This window comes from Mercenaria mercenaria, chromosome 17 (genome assembly GCF_021730395.1).
Source record: "Mercenaria mercenaria strain notata chromosome 17, MADL_Memer_1, whole genome shotgun sequence".
NCBI classification, from domain to species: domain Eukaryota; kingdom Metazoa; phylum Mollusca; class Bivalvia; order Venerida; family Veneridae; genus Mercenaria; species Mercenaria mercenaria.
In genome coordinates, this window is record NC_069377.1 from 62924956 (window position 1) to 62937164 (window position 12209).

The window sequence follows — 12209 nt, forward strand, 5'->3', positions numbered from 1 at the left end:
TTGGTCTTTTTCTCTTTATTTTTTTCTTTGTATGTACACAGAAATTGACTTATTGTCCTCCACCTGGAGCAGGGGGAGCTCCAAAACCTCCTCCACGGCCTCGTCCAAATCCACCTCGTGATGGCCCACCACTTCCAGCACCTCCTCTCTGTAAAAAGAAAATAAAACAATTTTTAAGTATGCTTAAAATGAAATATCTTATTCGTTTTTTAGAAATCAAATGCTTTATATAATAGGAGTTTCAGAGGATATAAACCCATGCTTTAGACCAGTCACTCAGATTTGATGATTTTGAGCTTATTCTTACAATACAAAAATGGTAAGGCTACATTCGAAGACTGATTTTTAAGCTCAGTCTTATAACCTTTGTTAAGATCTGAATATAGACTGTAAGTTTAAAAGACCAGTATGATTATGTTGTGAATTAGACCCCGTGGTGTACTTTGTAAGGTCATATGGCCACTTTTCCAGCTTTTTTTAGGTGGTGAAAGATCCAAGGTGACAGTTGACCCTCCAAGCATTGTTCAGGCATGGCATCTCCCCTGGGTGGAGATTAATGTTTTTTTGGGAGGATTAGATGTTAACTTTTTACATTAGCATCTTTTTATCTAATCCAATCCATGTAAAAATGTTCTCAAGTAACTGACAAAAACAGTACAAATAAATAAACACAAGATAGGTAAATGAAAGGCATATACAAACGAGTTTCTGTAAACTCTAGTAAAACAAGTGATATTTTACACCTTGAGCCAATTCAATCTAAAGATCTGTTAACACTAATGAAGGTTATAGTACTTTAGGAGACTGTGCTGTCAATATTATTACAGTTCTTTTAAGAAATTAAAACATATTTGGTTGTGTCTACTTCAGCAATGCCACCTGGCAGATGTCTTCATATAACTTTCAGAAGACCATCGTGAAAATACATCATCTGTAGACAACACAGGCTGAACAACTAATCCCCTGTCTGATGTTTGCTTGTGGAACTCTTCTAGCCTATGACCCTGATTTTAACAAAGAAAACCAGTGCAGCAGGGATATAAATTAGCAGGGGCCCAGTAGCCCAAGGCCCCTAGATTGCTGGGAGAAAATGGACATATACCTAATGTTAAACATTTATTTTTGACAGTCTAGGCCCCTAAACAAAAACAGCTGGGTTATATCCCAGGTGCATTTATTTATTTTTTATTTTGTTGGGTTTAACGTCGCACCGACACAATTTTAGGTCATATGGCGACTTTCCAGCTTTAATGGTGGAGGAAGACCCCAGGTGCCCCTCCGTGTACAACCTCATCACGAGCGGGCACCATATCCCAGGTGCAGGTATACGAAAACTTCACAAGTGACAAAGAGTATCCTGGTGGTTAACAAACATGGCCAATATAAATTGCCTATAAACTCATAACATTGGAGTATAGCAGACATTTAATGAAAAGTACTTTAGTCATTAAATGGAAACTGTGAATTTTCACAATTTCAAGTAATTCAAGGACCATAACTCAAGACTGACTCAGAGTATTCTGTGATTATTAAACTTGTCCAAGGATATTATGCCCAAAAACATTGTAAGCAGGTTTGATGGACCCTGGATAAGATCTACTCATGTCAGATAGTATACACTGTCAACTTTTGCCATTTTTAGTATTTCAAAGGCCTTAATATCAGAGCTACTGAGAAAATCCAATAATATTATTGTTATCAAGCTAGGCTTGGATATTATGCCCATAAACATTGTTGTTTTTGGTGAATACTAAATAAGAACTGCTCAAGTTAAGAGCGAACAACTTAAGTGGACAACATTCGTGGCATAATACCTCCTGTTTTCAGAGACTGTTTGATATGGGATCAACTTCACATTTCAGTTACTTTAAACACTAGCGTTCATGGATTCCATAGCAGTTACGAGATTAGACAGAATGGTGAACAGCATTTCAATATCCAAGTTACACACTCCTTCCACTTTGTGAATCTGCAGTGTGTTTTATCAGTGGCACAAGGCAAACAAATGAAGTTTCCCACAGAACATCAGTCTCACCAGGAGAATTAATTTTATCTTCTTTGATTTAAAGCCTCAAGCTATCCCAATGAGTTAATACAGCAGGCTTATTTAACTATAACTTCTTGCAATCAATGAAATGGTCTCTAAGCAGCTTTCCGTTTTAAGTTCTGATAAACATACTTTATGTTCAAATAAAGGTAACATTATCAAAATTAGGTGTGACTATTTTCTTCCACCTAATTACAAAATCATTCCATTTCTTGATAAAGTGAACCATGAAACTGCCCACATAAAAGTTCTGAATGTATTTGAATACTTAAGATATATGAACTAACTAAATTCAGTCTACATCAGCCACGCCATCTGGCAGTTGTCTCCATAGCATTTTCAGAAGACCATCGTGAGAAAACATCATCTGTAGACTACACTTCACACTATAACTTAGAATTAGCAGTCTTACAAGGAATCAGGTATCTCAGATATCAAATTCACCACATACAAATACTTGAAATTCAACTCCATAATTTTAATGTTTGAAAAAAGTGTAACAACAGGAGTCAAACCCACAGCTTGCATCATGTTGTGACTTTTGTGAAGCTTTAATGAAGAAGTACACCAATCTAAGCTGAAGATTCACCATTAACTTGAGCAGACATGGACTTTTTAAAAAAAATTTAATGGCCTAGTATTTGTTGTTTCCCTTAGCCAAAAACACCTGCAATTGTTATAATTTCCTCTATAGAAGGTCCTATCTTCCCCCTTCGAATTCAAACAAAAAGTTACCTAATATGAATATAAAGAGCGGACAAATTTATGAAAGTCTGCATTTACCTATTTTTAAACCAGAAGTACCTCATGTTATTTCAAATTTACAACTTTTGCGGCTGTTATAGACGTATTATTACTCCACTCTTACTGTGTTGACTTCCCATTAGGTGCCAGAGTTATATATTGGCTTCAGTTTCTGCAAATTGGCACCATGCCTGTTATCCCGAAAATCTAATGTCCAGGTTTCAAATCTAGACTTTCTCTTATTGGTATTTCAAGCGCTATAATTTCCCCTACAGAAAGCAACAGATTGTTTCAAACTAGATGCCCATGGGCAACATGTCGAGCCCGCCAGCTGTCAAAAGGACTGGGAGTTGCATATGACACTCCTTGTCTCATTGAGGCAAACATTTATGCCAAATAAAAAAGAGATTGCAAAAAGTTACAATATAAGTTATTTAAAGTAACAACAAAGGGACGTAAATCTTTAAAAAAAATAAAAAAAAAAATTCTAAGTCCACACATAAATCCTCACCAGTAGAGATAGGTCAAATACACCTGAAAATTGGATGTAACATGCATGTTGTACTACAGAAAAGTGGTCTTGATTTTTCCCTACCGCCAGTAATAAAAAAAGTTACGAAAATAAGCTATTTATAGTAACAACAAAGGGAAGTAATTCTAGGATCTTGCGCATGACACTCCGTCTCATGATGATGAACAATTGTGCCAAGTTACATCAAAATCCCTCTATGCATCAAAAAGAAATGCTCCAGACAGTCATTCTTGTATCTGACTTTTGACCTCTGTGTGACCTTGACCTTAGACTTAGGGACCTGGTTCTTGCGCATGACACTCCCGTCTCATGGTGGTGAACATTTGTGCCAAGTTACATCAAAATCCCTCCATGCATGAAGAAGAAATGCTCTGGACAAAGTTGTCATTCTCGTATCCTTTGACCTCTTGACCTTAGACCTAGTTCTTGCGCATGACACTCCATCTCATGATGGTGAACAATTGTGCCAAGTTACATCAAAATCCCTCCATGCATGAAGAAGAAATGCTCCGGACAGTCATTTTTGAATTTGACCTGTAAGTGTGACCTTGACCTTTGAGATAGGAACCTGGGGTTTGCGAATGACACTCCGTCTCACTGAGGTTAACATTCAGGCCAAATATAAACAAGATTGCTCCAAGCATGTCAAAGTTATGGTCCGCACAAACAAATCCGGACGGACTGACGCACGCACATACACCGAACAGCAATTTGGGCAACTATGTCTTCGCTTCCGCAAGCAGGCTCGACAAAAATCAAGAAAAATTTACTGGAAGGAACACCAGTGTTAAAGGTGGTCAATCACATTTGAGGAACATTTTCTGACATTTTTCAGTATTTATATATTCTGTTAGAGATTTATTTAAGGAACAAAAAGACCCATTACATAAAGTTAGATAAACCCGTTTGGAAATGTATGATTTATTACTTCTTAAGAAATTTTGTAATTATCTCCCTTTATACAAAAGTGTTTAAAAGTAAGTATTTCTTTGTAATATCAAAATAATTTCTAGTTTGTACATTTGCATTTGATATGAATATTGGAATTATAAATACTCTGAAACAAAAGGCAAGTTTGAACAAGTGTAGCTTTTGATTGATTTATTTTAAATCTATCGGCCCTTTCGCAACAAGGATTTAGACACTAGAGGGGTAATATTTAATTATAAACCCTTTCATTCTAATGAAATTTGGCAAACATTTGTTCTTGTCAATGCAATATTCTTGGTACCCAAATCATAATACATTGTGCTTATATTCATAACATTCCTTAGGCAATGTAGTCTTATTGAAATTTATTAATTATGCTAAAATAAGCTAATCTGGTTGGGCAACCCAGGATAGGAAATATAAAAGTTTAAAAAATTTTCCAGTGAAAAATCTGATGTGATTGAAGAACTTGATAAACACAAATAAGTGTAAATTATCAGTTGGTAAAGTTTTAAAAAAATCTGAAAGTTGACCAAAATCTGATTAACCACCTTTAAGATGCCAGCAGACAAGATTTCTAAAATGACAATAATTAACTCCTTCCAGGTGTGAGGAATTGTAATAACAGCTGGGAAGGGCAATTCAACACTATCAGGACGGGAATGATTAGCGGAATGACAAGAGCTGTACGTAAGAACAGTTGAGCTAACAAAAATAGCACCTTAGAAAAGCAACAAATCGAAATAGACTGTGTCTACATCAGCCATGCCATTTGGCAGTTGTCTCCATAAATACATCAGAAGACCATCGTGAGAAAACATCATCTGTAGACATGCTAGTCAAAACCTGAACCAACAAAATTTATGCATTTTACTGGCAGCTTTTCTAAAGTTCAGCAAAAAGCATATCCAGTTCCTCATGTATAAATAAAATCTTTACCCCTTGTGACACAGAACTTTATGCTTTTCTGAAAACTGCAGTCACCATTTTAGTTCTATGTGTTAATGATAATATACTTACAAACTGGAAGTCTCCACCACCGGCACCAGCATCAGCTTTCTTGTCACCACCAGCTATAAATAGATTTTATTCAAAATGATTTCCTTTGTTTCTATTTGTTTTCAAGCAATATTGACACAGTTCAGATCATACTAAGGGCATGTTTTCCAGTTTCAAGCATAGAACATAGTTGAAAATGTCTGCGTACTATTTTAAACTCAAAATCTTGTTAGTTTCACATTTACTTTACTCAAATATCGGGAAATTCTCTTCTAGACTAGGCTTTTAAAAGTCTGAGCAATTTCATAAATAAATCAGACACTTACGTGGTCCAGCTGCACGTCTGTACTCCTGTCTGTCCTGTGCCTGAGCTCTCTGTCCCTCACCACCTACAAAGTTTAAGATTAAAACTGTAAAAACATACACTAGGCCTAAGAAGTATCCAGTCAAAGCTGCACCACTTTCAGCATTTGCCCAGTACTGTAATACTTATACCAAGATCTCAACTGTTTATTAAATCAGACTTTAATTCATGGAGTCCAACATTAGAATCATTATATCAGGTAATTTGATCAAAATTTAGTGAAATTTTGACAGTTTTTATCTTTTAATGCATAATAAATTTTTCAAAAGTAAAAAATCTTCGATTCTGTGCAGAATAATATGAAATACTCAAAAGTACTATATTAGAAATATCTTATTCCCTCATAAATATTTCTCATTTAACACTAACAGTATTTCAAGAGAAAGATTATGAAAGCAGTTCACTAAAACCACTAAGTTGTAGAAAAAAATTCTTTCCAGTAAATTTAGAATGGTCTACCATAAGATTCTTTAGGTCTTGGTCTGGCAGTCTCTGGCCTGGTCTGACGTTTCAATGTAGCTGGAACGATTTCTGCAGGCAGATGAAGGAAATCTCGCAGGTACTGAATACCTTCATTTGTCAGGTACCAGTAAAAATGTCTCCATGCGAATTGTTCTGTTACATAACCCCGTGACTTCAATGACTGGAAACAGAGACAGTAAATTTAATACAAACTAGATCAATTCGTAATTCATTTTATTACTTTAATCTACATACAATTAAATGGCAATTTTTAGCAAACACCTTTCAAATGTGGCTTAAACCTGTTCCAATTTTGTCAGCAACTGGAAGAGTTTGAGTTGTCGTGTGTAAGTAAAAACACACTTATATTTAATCTTTTGGAGAACACTTTATTTTTCTGCAAGATACTGATATAGTTTTTAATAGCCTCATCCAGCAGTTTCATTTACTCACTTGTCAGGACGCTGCCAGTGTATAGAGCCTTAAACTCTTTCCTAAGACATATAGGTCATCTTGCAATTTCTCTGCACCCTTGATATGAGTATGGTATGGTTTACATATATATTCTAAGAATTTGGTTGGGAAATATTTAAAACAAACTTTTCTAATGGAAAATGGGGGTGGGGGGTGGAAACGCTTTTGGGAGGGGAATGATGCAAAGTTTTGCCCCTTCCCCCCAAAAAAGTAAGCAAGAAATATTGGAACTGCTAGAAATAAAATTACTGCATATTAAAAGCAATAAAGCTGAATTTATCAAGTGGGCACATACCTTGTCTTAGACTTAGTAGTAAAGTCAACAAAGAAGATACTTAGAACTCCAGCAAATGGTTGCTAAGTAATATTCCAGACAAGAATTGTGGGACAGACACATGAAGCAGTGACTATATGCTTCCCCATTTAGGGAGTATAAAAACAACCTACTGGCCTGCATACAAGCACTACCAGTTAGCATTATTCACTTGAAAACAAACTCAGCCTTGTCAACTATATACAACTTACTGTCAGAGCTTTTATCACATGCAGATTGGGGACATCAATTTCTGGATGTTTTGGAGCCGTGAAGTCCTTTTTGGCTACTAGGACTCCCTCCTTGAATAAGTATTCGTAGATGGACACACGGTTCTTCTTGGGCATCAACATCCTTAAATAAGAAAAGAATAAACATTAATACAAAGTCATTGAATAAGAATTACCCATCATATAAGTTATTTGTCAGTCAAAAGGTATCAAGGCTATTCAAGCATGCTCATACCTGTCAAGACGTGCGTGTGTCACACGCATTTCGGCCCTAGATCACGCGCACATGCCTACTATTCCAAGTCACACGCATTTTAAAGAATAAAACAACGTTTTTTTAGTAGAAAATCACTGAATCATACTTGCCTGGCGACACTGACACCGTGTTTTCATTCCGTATAATACAGCTTTTACATTCACCGGTACAACATGTAATTTCAACCGAATGAATAAACGTCACAAAAAGTAAATATGGAGGAAGACAATTCAAAACCAGGTCTATTTTGTGTTGAAACAAGAGCACCGCCTTGCGGGTGCTGACGCTCATCTGATTTTTTTTGTGTAATAGAAATATTGTCCTACCCATGATTTTCTAAGTCTTAAATGGGCCATCATTCTTGCAAAAAGCAGGACAGAGTTATGTTTCTTGATGTTTAGTGTCCACTTATGATGGTGAAAAACTGTTGCAAGTTTTAAAGCAATAGCTTTGATAGTTTATGAGAAAAGTTGACTTAAACATAATACTCTACCAAGAAAATGATTTTCTAAGTCCAAAAGGGGCAAAAATTATTGCAAAAAGCAGGATGGAGTTATGTTGCTTGCTGTACAGGGTCAGCTTATGATGGTCAACAAGTGTTGCAAGTTTCAAAGCAATAGCTTTGATAGTTTAAGAGAAAAAGTTGACCAAAACATAAAACTTAACCAAGAAATCTGATATTTTCTAAGTCCAAAAGGGGCCATAAATCTTGCAAAAAGCAGGATGGAGTTATGTTTCTTGCTGTACAGGGTCAACTTATGATGGTGAACAAGTGTTGCAAGTCTTAAAGCAATAGCTTTGATAGTTTAGGATAAAAGCTGACCTAAACATAAAACTTAACCAAGAAAACTGATTTTCTAAGTCCAAAAGGGGCAATAAATCTTGCAAAAAGCAAGATGGAGTTATGTTTCTTGATGTACAGGGTCTGCTTATGATGGTGAACAAGTATTCCAAGTTTCAAAGCAATAGCTTTGATAGTTTAGGAGAAAAGTTGACCTAAACATAAAACTTAACCAAGAAATCTGATATTTTCTAAGTACAAAAGGGGCCATAAATCTTGCAAAAAGCAAGATGGAGTTATGTTTCTTGCTATACAGGGTCAGCTTATGATGGTGAACAAGTATTCCAAGTTTCAAAGCAATAGCTTTGATAGTTTAGGAGAAAAGCTGACCTAAACATAAAACTTAACCAGGCAACGCCGACGCTGACAACCGCTGAAGTGATGACAATAACTCATCATTTTTTTCCCAAAAATCAGATGAGCTAAAAAACTGTATTTTCCATGTGAGTGAGGGCATCTCCGGAATCTAGGGAGAGTCTTGACAGCTATGCATGCTTGCAGTGTTCGAAATTAGCGGTAGTCCGATAGCCCGTGGCTACTGAATTTCAGCTCGGGCTACAGATTTTCCGCAGATACAAGCCCGATCAGGATATCATTTTTTCCTGTGATTAAAAAAACAAACATGCTAATTAAACGCGTATAGCATCATGATTTCATATGATCTCCATTAATAAATGCTTATTGTTCAAGAACATGGTTAGCCAACACGTCGTTTTTTTTTTTGCACTTGCACATGTTGACAATCAAACGCAAAGTGTCAAAGACGTAACCGGGGCGCTAATTGGCTGAATATAATTACCTCTGATCAGTCTACCCTTACTGCCTCATTTTGACATCTTGCAAATTGTCAACAGTCCGAGTAGCAGTAAATAGCGAGTGTGGATCCTAAAAATTTGGGCAACCTGAATTTCGCTTTGAGGTTAGATTTCGTTTTGCAAAGACTCAGACTCATGGATTGATGTGTCCAATGATGGGGACACCGACGATGATGATATAGAGTATTCAGAGTCTGCCATTGATAGACTTCTTTCTCTGTACAGCCGATAATAAATTGTTTGAAAACATGGCAAACATATGTCTTTTTTATTCCTTCAAACATGCACAGATGTCAGTAAAACAAAATGTTTTATGGTGCAAAAATTAGAAATTTTATGGCGTTTAAGTTTGGGCTAGTGAAATTGGTGTCGGGCTTGGAAAATTTCCTATCTGGTAGCCCAAACAGGCTAGTGGATTCAAATCTGAATTTCATACACTGTGCTTGACTCCAAATAGTGACCCTGGACTAGTGCAACTGTAACATTAGTTGAGCACTTCGTCTTGACAAGGAGAATGTTCAACTCAAGCTTCATAAATATCCTACTAGGGGATTGGACAATATGATCTAGACACCTAAGCCAAGTAATTCAGTTGTGACCTTGACCTGGTGCAATTGGAGCATGTGTTTTGCACATTCACTTCACGAGATGAACAATCAACACAAATCTCATAACTACAGACAGGGCTTTTTTTCCCTATAAATCTACCTCCGGTAAAAGGAGGTAATCCCAATGCCAAAAAGTATGTTTTTTTCCCAAAGTTGAATTTAAAATTCCCAAATGATTATACCTTTTAGGGTTTTTGCTGTTTTAAGGTAGTTTTGCTAATTTGTATGTATATTTAGGTAAATTATAATACTGTTGAACAATTACTGAAATGCAATTCATTAATTTTTCACACAAAAACACATTTATGTAGATTTTGGTATTATGTAATTTGCAAATTGTCCCAATTAAGATAATTTCCGAGAGCATTTTCCCAATTCCACTGGTGTCGGTGGCATTCCCAAATTGATGAAAAAAGGCCTGACAGATGACATGGACAAAACATGAAATATATCTGAACAGGGTTCTAGCTGGAAAAGGCATGTTGTAAGAAAAATTTGAGAGACACACACCAACGAAGAGGAGAGTGCAGGAGTGGCTGCCCCTCCTTCTGGAGGTTGTATAGCAGGGTTAGAATTTAACTTTTTTTTTTCACTTGCAAATTTTTGCAAGTACAAACAATTTCAACTTACAATTTATCAACTTTAGTCGCAATTTTGTTCAACGGTTTTGGGCAGAAACAAGGCTCTGTCCTTCATAACACAACCGGTAAGCCTGTATAGTACAAAACATGTTTTTTTTCCATCATATATCATGCGCACGCATACTGGCAATTGCCGTGTTGCGTAATCAAAATCTGCAAACATCCGACGCACTATGTAAATACATCATCAATCGGTGCATACTGTGTGAATGTCATATTAAATGTGTATTTGCAGCAGATTGAAACTGAAAGTTAAAGAAATTAAAACTGTTGAATTTCTACTTGAGATTTCGCACTCGCCAAATTTTGCGAGCTTGGGCAAAAGTCACCCGCATCTTTTCAAAATGTACTCGCATTTTGTGAGTATGCGAGCTTAAACACGAACCCTATACAGGGGCCTTCCCAAGAATTATTTTTGTTAAAATGACTTTTGGCACATTCTACAAAAATATAAAAACATATTAACAGTATTTGATAAAAAGCTGTTTTCTTAAATGCCATTATTTATTAGCATCTGCCACAGAATTGAATTTCAAAGAAAATGGCTTTGTGAATCAAAGAAGCGGTAAAGCCCCCTTAAAGCTTTTAAATCTACACAACAATTTCTAACTTATTTTCTATGACTGGAGCTAATTTTTACCAATCATTTCTGCTGATCTTAAAGGATGGTGAAATGTCCAGCTCATAAACTGAAGGCATGTCGCACCAGCCTGGCGAGAACCCTGCTGAACTCAGAGACATGAAATGAAACCTAGATTGCTCTATCTTTGATAGGGGGTAATAAGCTGGGATGCAGCTGAAAAAAATGTCTTTAAAATATATCTTTAGCATGCCTCAATACAAGAAGCATTCTTTCAGAAATCTTAAATTTTTTTCTATTCCATCACTTTGCGACCACCTTGTCATGTGCAACAAAATGGCTATTAATGGATGGTTGTATCAAAATGTGTGTTTTAAGGAACTACCAGTTCCTGCAGGATCTAAAAGTGTCTTAAAAGAATACTTCAGGGTTTCGGAAATCCTTAGAAATATATAGTTATTTTTCTCATGGGCAATATCTCCACTCGCGTCAATCATTTGAAAGACCAAAATAGTGGAGGAAATTTTAAACGAAATTGTCATCACTGCCGGTTTCGGTTTTAAGGATGATCTGCAAATATAATAAAACGTATATGTATCAAAAGAGGAGTCCATTCCTCATTGATTTATGTAAAAATTATCAAATAATTTTCAAGATTATGAATTTTCTGGTGATTTATACCCATGAATAAAATTTCTGGTGACTTAAACCTATGTATGTACAGTACTGTACACGATTAACATTTACCACTGTACATGGCAATATGCGAAAGCGATAAAACCAGAAACTTTATACGACTGTGATTTATCCACAATTATCAGGTCGGAGACATCCCCTGGATTGAGAGACATTCTCTTGATCTAAACATTGTCTCTCGTTCGAAAGACAAAATGTCTTTGGATCGAAAGACTCAAATTAGCTTAAGCAATGATAATCATTGAAAGAGTAATTAAAACTCTCTTTCTAGAATGCGCAAACTTATTTCAAATATAGAAAATTATCTTTCTTTTATCAAATCTTCAAAATCAAAATTATTTTGGGAATTTTGTTTAAGCATTATAATGCTTAAGCAAACTTCTATGGCAATGTGTTTCTTGTACAGTTTACTTGAAATAACAAGTTGTTTCAATGAATAAATAATGCGACTGTAATGAAATGATTGTTTTAATAATGATTTCATGTTTTTTCAACACTTAAGCTAAGGCATAAAAAAAAAATATGTTTGTTTCCTGTAACATGCTGAAAAAAATGGGGATCGGTAGGTAGGGAATTTTTTTTTTTTTAAATTTTTTTTTAGTAGGTGTCAGAACATTTCAGTGTTTAGTAACCTTATTATCGCCAATTAACTGCCTAATCAGGCCTCAACCTTAACT

At 35.7% G+C, this 12209-nt stretch overlaps 1 protein-coding gene and 3 non-coding genes across 5 annotated transcripts in view; all 4 read right to left on the bottom strand.

Annotated features, from left to right (window-relative positions):
- Nucleotides 1-12209, bottom strand: part of LOC123537653 (40S ribosomal protein S10-like) — a 15342-nt gene continuing 3133 nt past the window's right edge. For both annotated transcript variants that reach the window (XM_045321488.2, XM_045321487.2), the window contains exons 2-6: nucleotides 7078-7219; nucleotides 6076-6259; nucleotides 5579-5641; nucleotides 5274-5326; nucleotides 1-148 (exon numbers count right to left, since the gene is read on the bottom strand). In XM_045321488.2, coding sequence (XP_045177423.1) covers nucleotides 50-148; nucleotides 5274-5326; nucleotides 5579-5641; nucleotides 6076-6259; nucleotides 7078-7218 — 540 coding nt within the window. In that variant the 5' untranslated portion in view covers nucleotide 7219 and the 3' untranslated portion in view covers nucleotides 1-49. The remainder of the gene's footprint in view (nucleotides 149-5273; nucleotides 5327-5578; nucleotides 5642-6075; nucleotides 6260-7077; nucleotides 7220-12209) is intronic.
- Nucleotides 858-936, bottom strand: LOC123537682 (small nucleolar RNA SNORD35). The gene has a single exon (XR_006683621.2). It is a non-coding gene; the product is annotated as a small nucleolar RNA SNORD35 (small nucleolar RNA).
- On the bottom strand, nucleotides 2341-2419 carry LOC123537679 (small nucleolar RNA SNORD35). The gene has a single exon (XR_006683618.2). It is a non-coding gene; the product is annotated as a small nucleolar RNA SNORD35 (small nucleolar RNA).
- On the bottom strand, nucleotides 5004-5082 carry LOC123537680 (small nucleolar RNA SNORD35). Its single transcript, XR_006683619.1, has one exon. It is a non-coding gene; the product is annotated as a small nucleolar RNA SNORD35 (small nucleolar RNA).